Source organism: Natrix helvetica (assembly GCF_964273705.1).
Source record: "Natrix helvetica genome assembly, chromosome: 4".
In the NCBI taxonomy this organism is placed as follows: Eukaryota; Metazoa; Chordata; class Lepidosauria; order Squamata; family Natricidae; genus Natrix; species Natrix helvetica.
The window spans coordinates 63,778,114-63,794,051 of NC_138550.1; the positions used below are offsets into that span (position 1 = coordinate 63,778,114).

Consider the following 15,938-nt stretch of genomic DNA (forward strand, 5'->3'; position numbering starts at 1 on the left):
ATTTGCTGAGACCTCATTCCTTCTTCGTTTTCACCTTCCATGGCGGTCTCTCTCCCTCTCTGGCTCTATTTTTAAGGCAGACTCTTGCCGCTCAGCACCTGTTCTCGCGGCTCGGCGCTCAGAGTTTGACAGTTCTCTCGCCAATGTGATCTCGAGACAATTTAGCCAGAGGGCTTCGCCCTCCTTTCTTTGGCTCCCTGCTGCCACGCTAACTCTCCCCATTCTCCCTCTCCTCCCACTCTCTCTTTTCCGAAGAAAGCATAAATTTCTCCTTTTCAAACTTTGGTGGATCTCGATTTTCTGGCCTGAGGGAAGCTCCAGCTTGCAGAAGCAGAGCCAAACGAGAGCTTTTGGTGTACGGTTAGGCGCGTGGGCTTGGCCATGACTGAGGCAGGAGGACAACCTGAGGAAGCGTCTGCAGTTGACGAGTTCACTGATATTATCAAGAGCAGATCTGGTAGGACAAACGATTTGGTGATGTTACACATGTGTGTTGGATTTGTGCTTTAAAAACAAAAGCCACAATGTTCTCCACTGCGTGAAAGAGGTTCTTGATAACACACAAAAAACTGGCTCCGAAATTGCTGTTGGGAAAGTTTTCTATACCATAGAGCAGCTGCCGGTCGCTCTTCTACTAAGTTAAACTGTATGTCCAACTTGAGCTGGGATTTTGGCACTTTGGGGAGAAGTCTGTGTGCGTTTAATTTCCATCCTCTGGTCAAAAGGCATTTTACTTTATTTTGTTTGGTAATGTGATCTTAAATCACTTGTTCCTGAGAAGCCAGTGGAGATGTGGCTGAGAATTAATGTAGGTTTAAAGAAAACAATGTGATGTATGGGATGGGGATGGATACACGTGGAATACAATCCGATAGAAACAAAGAAACATTTGTTTTATTTAGCATTTTATTTTATGTTACTTTTATCTCTCTGAGCAAACTGTGACTTGTTTGCTTTGGTTTACTAATGCAAGAAAAAAGTCAGGAAAAAGAGCTATTACTATTTTCTTTTATTCATTAAACATGAAACTCAGTCAACTCAACATTTAAAAATGTATCACAAATATTATTGACATATGTGTATGGCACATACATTGTTTTTGTTATTATTATTATTATTTATTATTATTCACAATGACAGGTTCTAGGTTTTAAGAATCTCCTAAATTGCAGCAAAGGCCATCATAGCCACAAATAGAAGCAGCTATAATGGTTCACCATTGGATAAAGTTTCAGGTTGCCTGGGCTGCCTCCTTATTTTTAGCATTGGAAAAGAACTAGTTCAGGCAATTTGGGTATTAACTGTTCAGAATTTGTATTTTTACAAAATAATGAAGTACTTATTTTTTCTGAAACATTATGTAGTTAACCAGCCAAACAAAAAGGAGATTAATGTCTTCCGTATCCACTCTATAGGATATATAGTTAAGGTTTGTTTCATTTCTAAGTTAAAATCCAAAATAAAGCAAAATGGAATACAAGAGACAAAGAGGAGTCTGTCTGTTGCCAGTCCCAGGCTTAATTTAAACATGATGCATGGGTTGCAGTAATCACAACTTTCATGTGATTTCATTCATGTTTCCTTTAAATGAGTTACTTACTTAAATTTATTACACTGGCATATCATGGAGTCGTAAGTCTGTTCATAGTGTACATAGATCACATGAGGACTCATGTGAAAATATCCATTTGAAATTCTGTGCAGTTAGAGTTTGTAGACATGTAGAATCATCTTGATATAGGATTGTGCAGAAAACTTTTTTGGGAAACATTCTTACAATTTGCAAGAACCATGACAGCATAGCTGAAATGGTTTGTTAGTGCTCTTAATTCCTCTTTTAATTCGTCACCTAACTTTGAGTTCATCTCTCCACTCAACATGACAACAAATTCTGGTTTTCTATTTAGATGCTTGGTATCTGGCATTTCAATCCAATTTTGGAGTTGCCCTTGAAATATATAATACAAATGCCAAAATAAATTATATGGTGATTTAATCAAAAACTATCCTGAGATGTCTTCAGGTTGTTGCATTGTTTTAGGGTCTAAGAATGACAACTTATGGGACCTTCTGTAATATTCTAATTGTCAGCATTCCAAATATCATCCAAAACTAAATCAGAGTCCAAGGCAAAGCTTTCCTCAAAGTTCCAGTTTATTAAGAGAGACATGTTGGCAATTCTGTGGAAACCTAAATAATATAAGGGTTAACATAACAAAATTAACCACCTCTCCCCCCTCCCACCCAGGGGGACCCTTTGGCTTATTGGGAAACTCCTCATGGAATTTTTACTAACTAATCCACTTTTAGGTTCCAGCTTTTTACCCTTTGGACAAAGGGTACCCCTTCTAATGCACTAAGTATTGTAAGTGACCCCTTTACAGCCTGGAGTCTACATTCTTTTCACCTCATAATGTGTCTCCCCTTCTATCACTACAGGAGGAGGAGGAGCTTGGGTGAACAGTCTTATGCTGGAGCCAATTACTGGTTTCAACAAGCTACAATTAAATACTGGGTAAATCTTCCCTAGAATTCTGGGTAGACTGAGTTGCACTGAAACTGGGTTAATTATCTTCACTATTGGGAAAGGACCTAGAAATTTTGCCCCCAATTTCTTGTTAGGCATTCTTAATCTTATATATTTGGTAGATACAAAAACTTTGTCCCCCACACAAAAGGGGGGTTGGAGCGAGCTGTGTTTATTAGATTACTTCTTGTAGGCTTCTGATGCATCTGCTAGAGCTTTCTTCATATTTTCCCATTCTTTCTTTAGCGTGTCCATCCATTCATTCAGAGACATGGAGGAGGGAGGTTCTCTAGGCAGCTCAGGCATGGGAACAAATTCCATGCCACTGGTAATCTGGAATGGAGTTAATCCAGTGCTGCTGTGGACCGCATTGTTGTACGCCACTTCAGTGAAGGGTAGCAAGTCCGACCAGTTGTCTTGCTGATAGTCCACATAACACCGGATGTATTGTTCCACCATCGCATAGGCCCTCTCTGCTGCGCCGTTCGTGCTGGGATGAAATGCTGAGCTGAGTCCTTGTGTGGACCCAATGGATCTCAAGAACTCTCTCCAGAACTTGGCGGTGAACTGAACTCTGCAGTCTGAAATGATCCTCTTGGGCACCCTGTGCAGGCGATAAATGTGTTTCACAAACATTTTCACTAATTTCTTTGCAGACAGCAACACTGAGCAAGCGATGAAATGTGTCTGCTTGGAAAACAAATCAATAACTGTCCAGATTATTCTATTCCCTCTGCTGTCTGGGAACTCGACAATGAAGTCCATTGTGAACTCTTCCCATGGTCGGCTAGGGCTGGCCACTCATTGTAGTAGTCCAGGGAGCTTCCCCAGCGGTGTTTTCATCATTGCTCAAGTAGCACAGCTTTTTACGTAATCTTCCACCTCTGATTTCATCTTTGGCCACCAAAATTGATGCCTGGCGAGGTGGAGCATTTTTAGGAATCCAAAGTGGCCTCCTAATTTTGCATCATGACTTCGCTGTAGAACTTGCAGCCTCAACCCCACAGGGACTTACAGTTTGGACCCCTTCCAGGCTAAGCCACTGTTCAGCATTAGGATGTCCTTGTTATTGTTGAACCACGGGTCTGCTGGGAGTGCCGATTTCATCGCTGTCATCAGCTTATCCTGGCTTCGTGTTGTGACTTGGGCCGCCTTTTGGTGGGAGGAAGAAATGATGGGGTGAACAACTTCTTCCTTCTTACTGTCGTACTGCGGTTTTCTCAAAAAAGCATCCACCAACAAGTTCTTCCCTGCAGGGATGTGATTAAGTTCGAATTGGGACCTTTGGAAGTATTGTGCCCAGTGAATTTATTTTGGGGATAGTCTTTGATGGGTTCTGAGAGCTTCGAGGTTTTTATGATCCATCCATACCTTTAATGGCAGATCCCCCCTTCCAAGAGATGACTCCACGTGAGCAGGCACCACCTGATCACCAATGCTTCTTTCTCCCAAATGGCCCAGCTCCTTTCAGTAGTGGTGAGTTTTATGGAGATATAAGCACACGGCAAGAAGTGGCCTTCTTTATTCTTTTGCAGTAGAACTGCAGCTATCACTACATCACTGGCATCCATCTGCATTATGAATGGTTGCTCTGGGTCGGGGTGTTGCATTATGGGCTGTTGAGCAAAGAGCCATTTTAATTTCTCAAAGGCTTTTTGACAGTCCATTGTCCACTTTAGGGGTTGATTTGCTTTTGGCTTTGTTGGGGAAGGGCCCGTTTTTAATAGCTCAGTCAATGGGAGGGCAATTTCTGCAAAAGTTGGAATGAACTGTCTGTAGAAATTGGTGAATCCAAGGAGCTTTGTAGTTGTCTGCAAGTAGTTGGAGGTTTCCAGTCTATTACAGCTTTCACTTTTCCTGGATCCATTTCTATCCACTCGTTGCAGATGTGATAACCCAGGTAATCTAGTAAGGTCTTGTGGAACTCACACTTTGACAAATTTGCATATAGCTTGGCAGCCAGAAGTTTTTTCAGGACTTGCTGTACCAGCTTATTTATTTATTTATTTATTTATTTATTTATTTATTTATTTATTTATTTATTATTTATTTATTTATTTATTTATTTATTTATTTATTTATTTATTTATTTATTTATTTATTTATTTATTTGCTGTGCTTCTAGACCGCCCCCTCTCCCAAAAGGGACTCGGGGCGGTGTACAGTCCAAGTAGAAAAATACATCACAATATGGAAAATAGATAAAATTAAATATGCAAAGTTAAATATGGAGGAGGTTAAAATTAGAGTTAAAAGAACTGTACAGCTAAACAGTATATATAAATATAATTTTAAAACCCCTAAAAATATAACACAGATTAACTTAAAAACAATTCCCATAAAATAACCAGTTAATAATACGTCTACCAGGAGGAATAGTTGTAATTATGCCAGGCCTGCTAATCGGAACAGGTGAGTCTTCAATTTTTGCCGGAAGGAGCGGAAGTCGGTGGTGGTTCTAATGTCGGGGGGGAGGTCATTCCAGAGGGTTGGGCCCATCACAGAGAAGGCCCTACTCCTTGGTGTCGCCCGCTGGCATTGCCTAGTGGACGGCACCAGGAGAAGCCCCTCCCTGTGAGAGCGAATTGGCCACAGGGATGTATGTGGGAGGATGCGATCCCGCAAGTAACTAGGTCCTGTGCCATGGAGCGCTTTAAAGATGGTAATCAGGACCTTGAAACGCACCCGAAAAACCACAGGCAGCCAGTGCAGCTCGCGCAGGAGAGGTGTTACGTGGGAGTACCTAGTACTCCCCATCACAGCCCGCGCGGCTGCATTCTGGACTAACTGCAGTCTTCGGGCGCGTCCCAAGGGCAGCCCCATGTAGAGAGCGTTGCAGTAGTCCAGGCGGGACGTCACCAGTGCGTGAGTGACCGTGCGCAGGGCATCCCGGTCCAGTAGGGGGCGCAATTGGCGCACCAGGTGAACCTGGTGGAACGACCCCCTTGCCACGGCTGCCACATGGTCATCCATTGACAGCCGGGCATCAAGGAGGACGCCCAAATTGCGCGCCCGCTCCACAGGGGGCAATTGTTCACCCCCTATGGCCAGCGATGGAATGAGCTGGCTGAACCGAGGTGCCGGTAGCCACAGCCACTCAGTCTTGGAGGGGTTGAGTTTGAGTCTGTTGTCCCCCATCCAGACCCCGACAGCTTCCAAACATTGGGACATCACTTCGACAGCCTCGTTGGGGTGCTTTGGGGTTGAAATGTACAGCTGGGTATCATCAGCGTACAGATGATACTCAACCCCAAAACCACGGATGATCTCACCCAGCGGCTTCACATATGTGTTGAACAGGAGAGGCAAGAGGACCAACCCCTGTGGCACCCCACAAGTGAGTGGCCTCAGAGTCGACCTCTGCCCCCCTGTCAACACACATTGCGTCCGGTCGGAGAGGTAGGAGCCAAATCACCGCAAAACGGTACCTCCGACTCCCATCCCCTCCAGCCGGCGCAATAGGATACCATGGTCGATGGTATCAAAAGCCGCCGAGAGGTCTAATAGGACCAGGATAGAGGAGCAACCTCTATCTCTGGCCCTCCAGAGATCATCCACCAACGCGACCAAGGCTGTCTCCGTGCTGTGCCCGGGTCGGTAGCCGGACTGGCGTGGGTCTAGATAATCGGATTTGTCGAGGTGTCGTGGAAACTGCTGCGCCACCACATTCTCAACAACCTTCGCTAAAAAGGGAAGGTTGGAGACTGGACGATAATTCGCTAGCTCCATTGGGTCGAGTGAAGGCCTCTTAAGTAAGGGCCTCACCACCGCCTCCTTCAAGGCAGTTGGTAAGGATCCCTCACTCAATGAGGCATTCACCAGGCCCAGAAGCCAGCCTCGAGTCACCTCCCAGCTTCACTTGTTCTTCTAGGGTTTCAGAGAAGATCAAGTTGTCATCAAGATAAACAAGCACTCCGCGATACAGGTGCTCATGTAGCACCTCATTTATGTATTGCATGAAGATTGTGGGTGCTCCTTGTAGCTCAAATGGCATGATTTTGTATTGAAAACTGCCAAGGGGGGTGTTAAAAGCGGTTTTCCACTCATCTCCCTCTTCTGATTCATATGCGGTAATACGCCTCTCTTAAGTCCAGCTTGGTAAACACCCTGTCTTTAGCCAAGTGGTTCAACATATCTTTCATGAGGGGAAGGGGATAACGGTTTTTTCACATACCACATTCAAGGCTCGCAGATCAACACAGAGATGAACCCCACCATCTTTCTTTTCTCTGAAGAGCATTGGGGCCGCTACTTTTGACTTCGCTGGTTCAATAAAGCCCTGTTTCAAATTGGTGTCGATGCACTTCCTCAATTCAACCATCTCTTTGGGAGTCATGGAGTACATTTTGGCTTTGGTAAGGTAGCTTCAGATTTGAAGTCTATTGCGCAATCTGTGGGCCAGTGAGGGGGAAGATAGTTGACATCATTCTCACTGAACACCTCAGCCAAGTCCCAGTAGTATTTTGGTACTTGTTGGATCCATGGGGGTTTGGTGTCTGCTGCAGGTGCTGCAGGTTCCAGATGGTCTTGGCTGTTGGGTTCAATCATTCCTGGGTGGCTTTTTAGCTCCACCGGTGGTAACAGCCCAAAGCCGATAATCAATTTCCTAATGCCATCCACCCACTTTATTGTAGGCGTCCACTTGTCCAGCCAGGCAAGCCCCAAGATAATTGATTCCTGCATTCTTGGAGCTATGGTGAATCTGAGGAATTCATAGGGGCAGCCTATCATTAACTTTACCAACTAGGTAATTTTCGTGGCTGGGGCCCCTCCAATTAGTGTTCCATTCACTTGCTCAAACCGAATGGGATGGTTTAGGGGTCTTGTGCGTATGCCTAGCTGCTCCACAATAGACATGCTGATTAAGCATCGGGTGCAGCCGGTGTCCACAATTGCCCCAACTTCCCCCTCCACTCCCATTTCTGGCACTTGGAAGTTGCATTTTATAGTAAAGGGGCAGATGAGTGCACTCACCATTGGGTCATCTTCAGCATTTCCCTCCTCTGAGGTCTTCCCATTGGTTGAACTTTTCCTCACCTTAGATTGAAGATCCACTTTCTGAGGTTGTTGGCCCAGATGACTCTTTTGTGGTGGCTTCTGGGGCCTTCTCTTTATCGCGCTGGCGGCTGGTGCACATGTTTGTGATATTGAGGCTGGATCTAAAGACTCTGATGCTTTGTGGCCAGGTTGAGAGCAACGGTGGCATTTTATTCCCCCCCCCCCGAGGGATAGAATCCAATTGCATCTCTAAACTTAGGAACCGCCTCATCACATTGTTCCACTATCCATCCTGCAGCTTCCCCCTCATTCATCCCTTCTGCCATTGTTGATATCATTTCTCTGTGGGAAGGTGGGAAGTCAATCCCTGGGTTGGCCCTTGCCCAGTTATCTGACATGGTGCCATCTGCTGAGGGAAGGCAGGAGCCCACTGGTATCTCTCCCATCCATGACCTGGGAAGAAAGCCCATTCCGGTGGTGCTTGATTCACAGGTTGCAGGCCAAACATCAGTTGCTGGCTAGGGGGAGATGTGGCCCAAGCTGTTTTCTGCTGGCTGGGTTGACTTTCAACCCCCTCCAGCTGCATCTTTCCAGATGCTATAAATCTCCAATTTTCCTCCCTCATAAATTCCTTTGGCTCTATCTTCATCTTCACTGATATTTTACACTGACCAGGTCAGGTCAATGTTGGGAGTTAGCACCCCACGCCAGCACCCGCCCAGGGGTTGCTGATGAAATATTTTAAGTCAGATTTGGGTTAATGTCAGCCTTCCAAATATCATCCAAAATTACAGCAGAGTCCAAGGCAGAGCTTTCCTCAAAGTTCCAGTTTATTAAGAGGGACATGTTGGCACTTCTGTGGAAACCCGAATCTGAAAGCTTGCTGGGGTTTCCCAGCCAGGTGAAAGTTCATGATCTTGTCCCACACCCACAAGTCCATCACATGGTCCAATCTTCCACTGCCACACTGGCAGTTCCACCCATCCAATTCCGGTCGGGCTCAGAGGTGTAGAGAACAAAAGATGGCCTTGGTTTCTAGAAGAAATTTTTTATTTTGACAACAACACATTATACTCCTTACTATTCCCCCTCCCAATTCCCCACTAATGAAACAGCATAGTAAAATAAGAGAGAGTGTGGCAGGCCAAAGATCCTGAAAGGAACTGGCTGCAGGCCTGACACTAATACCCTAGAATGAAAGAAAAGCTCCAGATTTTTCAAAAAGCTGCTTTCAGCAAGTTTCAATTTGTTCCTTCAGCATGAATAAAACTGAAATTTGAATTAAATTGTGAAGTTCTGTGATGGATTAGAATTAATCCATAAAAATCTATTATGATGTATTGTAGTAGTACTCTAGGATTAGGCTTCGCTGTCCATCAATGGAAAACATCTTTTTTTCTTCTTAAGACTTTTAAAACTTTGGCTGAGAAAGAGTTAGCATTCCTTAGTGTCCTTATTCCTTATTCTCTAATTCATTGTTTTCTGTATTTTTAAAAGGGAAACACAATGGGATTAAATTCTGTATAACTGCACATAAATTGACTTACATAAATTATACTAAATATTGTACTTCTAGTAATGATGTCTAGAATGGCTGCTGAGAAATTTAATTACTAAAGAAATTAAACTCACCTTCAGATTGAAACTTGCAACTCTAGCATTAGGCAGGGACACTCTATATTTGCCAGATTGCTTGTTTGCACTCTGAACTCCATATGTCCATATGCTTTCCTTTCATCTGTGCTTACATTTGGTGTTGTGAAGAATAAAAAAGGCAGTATGTCATTTGAAAGGAGCAATGTATTTAAACATTATTGAAATCAGAACTTTTTCAGAGAGAAGTTGTCAGTGAAGTTAATTGAGTTGGATTAAAAGAGGATGATTGATTTAAAGTTTATTTCCCACTGCAGTTTTATGATTAAAATTACTGTTTTAAGCTACATGTGAAAACATATGAATCTTAAGGGTTAGATGTATTTTCATGGCTTCCAAGATTACAAAGGAGAACTATTCAAAGTTATGGCAATAAACAGGGAGTCTTGCCATCCAATGAATGACAGTTTATTTACAAAGAAGACTTTTGTCAGATTCCTAAAAGTGATACTGCCATTCATTTGGGAGGAGGGGGTCCTTAGAGTCGATTTATTAGCAGTGCCTGTGACAACTGATATTTTACAACTGGTTTCCTGGCGCCAAAGCACCTTGAGATCCCCTCACCTTTTGGGGAAGCTTTATGATGGCCATGTGGGACGGTTCATTTTAATGTCTAATGGAAGATAGCCATGGGAATGTATGTTTATCTGGTTCTCAGGTCAGTTGGTAAAGGAACCATCTTCACACTTGTGTATTGGCTAAAATCTGCATTCTAACTAATGGGAGGGGTCTCTACTGCTTTAATTCTACTTGCATTGCCTAAGGGGATTCACATGTCACTTTGAACTTAATGGTTTCCATTCTTCTTAATAAAAGGTTCCTTTTGAAATACTCCATTTCAAGAGTCTTCACTTTCTTAAGCTAGGAGAGGCAATCCTTATAAGTTTAGAAAATAATTCAAGGAAAGTTTAATGTACTTGCATAAAATTGAATGGTTTGAAAGGACTATATATATTATTTGTAGAGTGACTAATTTTTCTGTGTTTTAACATTGCCTGGTTCTATTTTGATTCCCACGTCATGGGAATATAGTATTGATACAGAAAAAATAATAAATGACACACTCTTCAGACTTATATATGATTATTTAGAAGTAAAGCTAGTTGATTTCACTACAAAATGAGCTTGAGAAATTTTGCATAGTATTACAAGATTAATTATGATGTCTTTTAACTTGTTTGGAATATTGGAACAAACATTTAAGCATGGACCAGAATATCTTTACTTTGTATAAACATTTTTATGTTTTTTAATAAAATTTTAATGGGACTTTTTTTCACATACATAGCAACAATATAACATTCTTAGGCTACAGTCCAATTCATGCTTAACTGGGTTCAGTTTACTTTTCAGTAAACAGGTATTAATTATTTACAAATAAGAAACCTCACTTGTAAAAATTAATATACCCAAGGTTTCTTAGTAATGCCCAAAAGGCTATTGTTACACATTTTAAGCAGCCAATAGTAGACTGTAAATCTAGTAACATTAATATAATATGGTAATATATAGTGACATGTATCAGATAAAATGATATTTTTGTGGCAAGTCTTTACAAAAAATAATTATGGGAGGATGAAGAATAGGATAAAGAGAATACTTATACAAAAAAATCCTGACTTCTAAATTACATATTTCTTTACAGTACATTACAGTAATTTCCTTTAACGATACCTTAAATGTAGGAAATTACAGATTGAAGTTTTTAAAGCTGTTTAACATTGTAACTTTTTATTCCCTAGGAGTTACCTGCAAACCTTATCCATTTCTTTTTTTAAAAGGTACCACATTTCTTCTATTATTTTCAACATTAGATTAAGACATTGAATCCCAATATGAAATTAGACTGCCTCTAAATTAGTGTCCAAATGAAATCTTCCAGTGGGTCACACTTGTAATGGTTGCAGCACCCTCAGTCACATGATTGCCATTTGCAATCTCCACTGTTGGCTTCCCACAAGCAAAGTCAGTGGGGAAACAAGTAGGGAAGGTTGGAAATTGTTCTTGCCACTTTCTCAAGATGTTCTGCTATGGAATATGAGATTCCAAGGATGTTATATGCCATAGAGCATACTCAGGGTGCAGGATCTCCTTCCCTACTCTGCTGCACTTGCACCTCACAGCAGCACTCTCTTTCTAGTACTCGTGTCCTTGTATGGCACTGTAGCATCCCCTCCCTAGCATGCATGCACTTGCTGCAGCTCCTTTCCCCAGCTCCTTCCTCCAACTCAGTACTTATCAACTTGTTTACTTGCAAGCTGTCTGGGATTTGTGACTTCCTGCCAGCTTCCCCATTAACTTTGCAAATCACAGTCATGTGAGATCCTCACTTAAAGTTTATCAAGGGCAATGGGTACTGCATCACCAATGCTAAGCAATGAAAGTTCTAGTCCAAGTTGCCATTATCAAAGGATGACAAACAGACAGAGGCACATATGCTTGTGTGCGTTTTATCTATGTATAGACATATAAGGTTCACATTCAAAAACAAAACGATTTGACATTCTAAGATTGTTACTTTAAGCATTATCCCCAATAACTAGAAATCAAAGAGATTTGGTCCCTCTACAGGTTCTGATAACAAGTGATAAACCTCAGAATATAGCAATGCAAGCCAAATATACATTGTTGTCCAAAGAGGGTACAATGTTTGGATCTGTTTATATTGAACAGGTCCAAATAGATCTCTAGCTTCTCAATATATTACTGTGTTTCCCTGAAAATAAGGTCAAATGCTTATTTTGACCCCCAAAATAAGCACTTGGCCTTATTTTCATGGATGTCTTATTAATTTTGAGGTGCAGGATTTGGTAAGTTTCCTTTCTATTCATCTAAAGTCATTTATGAAGATATTGAAGAGTACTGGGCCTAGGACAGAGCCTTGTGGTGCCCCACTGCTTACTTCCCTCCATGTATGGTAGTGGTACCATTAAGGACTACTTGTTGTGTATGGTTTGTCAGCCAGCTACAAATCCATCTGATCCATTAGTTCAGAGTGTAACATAATATGAATATTTCTTTTGAAGTCAGAGAGTCTACAACACAGCTTTAGACATTGTGTTACATCTGGAATAACTTGGTTTGGGGTCTTGCTGAATGACTGAGGGTAGGCATTTTGCACTTAATTAAATGGAACAGATTCATACCAGAATAGTATATCTACAAATGTCATATTTTATTGTTTCATGTCACCTGCCACATAGAACATTCCTATTCACAGTGACAATTTTAGTAGAAAATAATATCCCTGTCTAAATGTTGGCATTAAGAATTCTCTGTCAATATATTCTGATGGTAATGATTCTTTGTTTCACCTCAGCTCTGTATTTTCTAATTACAATTTTAAATTCCACATTTCACATTCACACTTTCCTTTTTAACTCTATTATGCTTTAAATAATAGTCAATTAGATAACATTTATCACCAGATAAGTTACATTATACCATAATGTCATATAGTTGCAGAAATCATGGTATGGAACTGTCCTTAACTAACTTTTTTCTAAGATTAGTCAAGGGTATTTTTAAAAATGTGCTGAACAACAGCGTACATTCATACTACAGCCTATTAATAGTCAACAAATGTGAAAAAACTAATGGATAAAATATCATTGGTTTGGCATCTAATTTGTTTAAGTAGTTATCTTGATATAGCTTTCTAGATCACTATGTAGTTGGCAGACCATTGAAGGCGTGGTTAAGATCTATAAGCAGAAGTATTAGAAGTGGCATCCCAGCAAGTTAGTACAGAATGTACTAACAGAACTCAGTGTCCAAGAATGTTAGACCAATTTATTCAAAGGATCTGTAGTTTATTATGAAAAGAAATTTATGTTGACTCTTGTATGGCTTCTTTCAGTTGTTTTATGCTCTGACTAGTGTTGGCTTTGTTGGTGTCTAGTTACCATGTTTTTTGGCAGCTTTGGGTTTTTTAATGCTGACCATTCTGATCATAACTGCCTTTTCTAGTAAATTTAATCACATGACATGGCTTAGATAAGAAAGGTGGAATTTTGATTTTATATTCCAGTGATATGTCTGGTTTTATATGCTCCAAAAATGTTGTCTGTCACCTTTGCTGTCTCAGGAATGTGCAGGAGTCTTGATGACTACCACAATTCAAATGAGTCAATTTCCTTCTTGTCTAGTTTTTTTTTATAATTCAACTTTTGCAACTGTAAGTAACTATGGAAAACATGATAGTGCAATCTAGTTTGCATTTAGTTGCCAGGCTATGTCCTTGCTTTTCCATACATGATTGATTCCTATCATCACTATGTGAGATAGCATGATTCAATGCTTTATTTTTGGATTACATTCACTGCTTTGATGAATCCACAATCCTTAAAATGTGAATTGTTGTACACATTTGATCTCTTTACCATCAATTGTGATATTTTCATTCCTCACAGTGGTAATGAGCTTGATCTTTTTGATATTTAGAAAGAGATCAAATTACTTGCTTCTTTAATTCTTTTGATTAGATTTTCAGGCCTTTGTTGGTTTCTGAGAGGAGAGTTGTGTCATTAGTATATCAGAGACGCTTATGTTCTTTCCTCCAATCTTTATTTTGATTTTTTTATTCTTCAAGTTCCAGCTTCTTCATGATCACTTTGGCACATAAGTTGAACAAGAAACCTTACTACACTCCTTTATCTTAAACCAGTCAGTTTCTCCATATAGCTTTTGCACAGTGGTTTCTTGATTTGTGCATAAGGACTGCATCAATTTGACCCCCAGATCTTCCAGGTATCTCTATTGTTTGTCATGATCAACACAATCAAAGATTTCTTATAGTCAATAAAGCAGATATAGATGCTCTTTTGCTATTCTTGATATTTTTTCCATGATCCAATATAATTTGCAATATGCTCACAAGTACCATAACCCACTCTAATGCCAGTTTGAAAATCTGGCAATCCCTTTTGATGATTGATGGCAGATGTTATTATATAATCTTGAGGAGAATCTTGCTAGTGTAGGGATGAAAGCAATCCGGCAGTAATTGGTAATCAAACTTTTTGGTGTGATCTTGCATTGTTTGAAAATATGCATGTTGCTTTTAATATTTGATAACTAAATAAAATTCAGGGATTTGAAAAAAAACCTTGGTGTTTTTGGTGTGACTTTTTATCAGAAGAGATTCTACACTGCAATAAGGCAGAAGTGGGTTGCTCCTGCTACAGACTGGTACAGGCATACCGGTAACGGAAATTGGCCATACGTTTGTGTACCAGTAGCAGCGGTGGCCTGGCCACGCCCCCATACTGGTACAGTACCCTGGCCTGCCCCCCCGCTTCCCCCCCGCTCCCCCCCACCCGGTCACCTCTCTCTCTCTCTCTCTCTCTCTCTCTCTCTCTCTCTCTCTCTCGTCCCACCCATCCGCAACATGCTTGCCCTGCCTGCCTATCCGCCACCCACTCACTGAGCCTCTGGCTCACCGATTGCTCCACCTCTGAGAGTCCTATATATACTGTGGTCATGACACAGCCCACTACTTTTACTGGCCTGGCTCGTGACTTGTTGATTTCCTGATCCTTGCTGAGTTCCCGATCCTCACCTGCCTGCCCTGCTGCATTACTCCTGCCTCCTTATAGGACTGCCTAAAGATAAGTAAGCCTACAGTTGTGACTTTGGGGGGGGGAACAGTAGGGGGCGGCAAGAACCACTGAGAGTGCTGGTGGCCTTCGTGGTCTATGCAAGCCTGGGCACTGGCTGAAGCCTTCCTTGCTGCCAGTCCCTGGCTCACGTAGACCACTTGCCGCCACCCACCTGCTTGCCACTTTCCCAGGAACGGCCTCAGGAGGCTTCTCTAAGGCCTCCCAGAGCTGTGAGGCAGCTTCCCCACTGGGAAACCCAACCTGCCACTCCTACTAGGCTCAGCCCGGGTCTGCCCAGGATTTTAGCCATGGAGCTCGCCCACTGGGCAGTCTTTTCTGGAGCATCACAGCTCAGCCTCGCCTTGCCCGGCTCCCTTCTGAAGTTAGGAAGCGGTGCTTTGCTCCCAGGACACTGCTGGGTGGCCACTCCTTCGTGTCCTGTTGCCGGCTGCAGTTGGCTTTCTCCTGGAAAACCTTCCTCTCTGGGGCAGCCCCATTGCTCTGGCTGTGTCCAGGCAGTCCCTGGGTTGGTCAGCAGCCTGTGCACCACTGCTATGTGACTGCTCGGGGGGGCGCAGTGCCCACCTGGATGTTGCTGGAGCAGCGGGGCTGCCCCAGAGGGTCTCTCCAGCCAGGAAGGATTTCCAGGAGAAAGCCAACTGCGTCCCATAATGGGATATAAAGGAGTGGGCATCAAGCAGTGCCTGGAGTGTGCCCAGGCTGGTGGGGTGGCAGGGAGGTTGCACGGAGACATTTTCGCCAACTGTAAGGGATGTGTGTGTGTGAGAAAGAAAAAGGGGGAAGACAGAGTGAAAGAAAGAGAACGTGTAAGAGAAAAAGGAAGAAAGGAAGGAAGGAAAGGAGAGAGAGAAAAAAGAGAGAGACAAAGATAGAAAGAGAAAGAGAAAGGAAGGAAGGAAAGGAGAGAGAAAAAAGAGAGACAAAGATAGAAAGAGAAAGAGAGAGAAAGAAAGAGAAAGGAAGGAAGAGAGAGAGAGAGAGAGAGAAAAGAGAGAGTCAAAGATAGAAAGAAAGAGTGAGAAAGGAAGGAAGGGAGAGAGAGAGAAAAAAGAGAGACAAAGAGAGAAAGAGAGAGAGAAAGAGAAATAAAGAAAAAAGTGGGAGAGAGAGAGACAAGAAAGAAAGAAAGAAAGAAAGAA

At 42.1% G+C, this 15,938-nt stretch overlaps 1 protein-coding gene across 1 annotated transcript in view; it reads left to right on the forward strand.

Annotated features, from left to right (window-relative positions):
• Positions 1-270: 270 nt before the first annotated feature.
• DMD (dystrophin) overlaps positions 271-15,938 on the forward strand; it is a 1,188,090-nt gene continuing 1,172,422 nt past the window's right edge. The window contains exon 1 of the mRNA XM_081951523.1: positions 271-457. Coding sequence (XP_081807649.1) covers positions 382-457 — 76 coding nt within the window. The 5' untranslated portion in view covers positions 271-381. The remainder of the gene's footprint in view (positions 458-15,938) is intronic.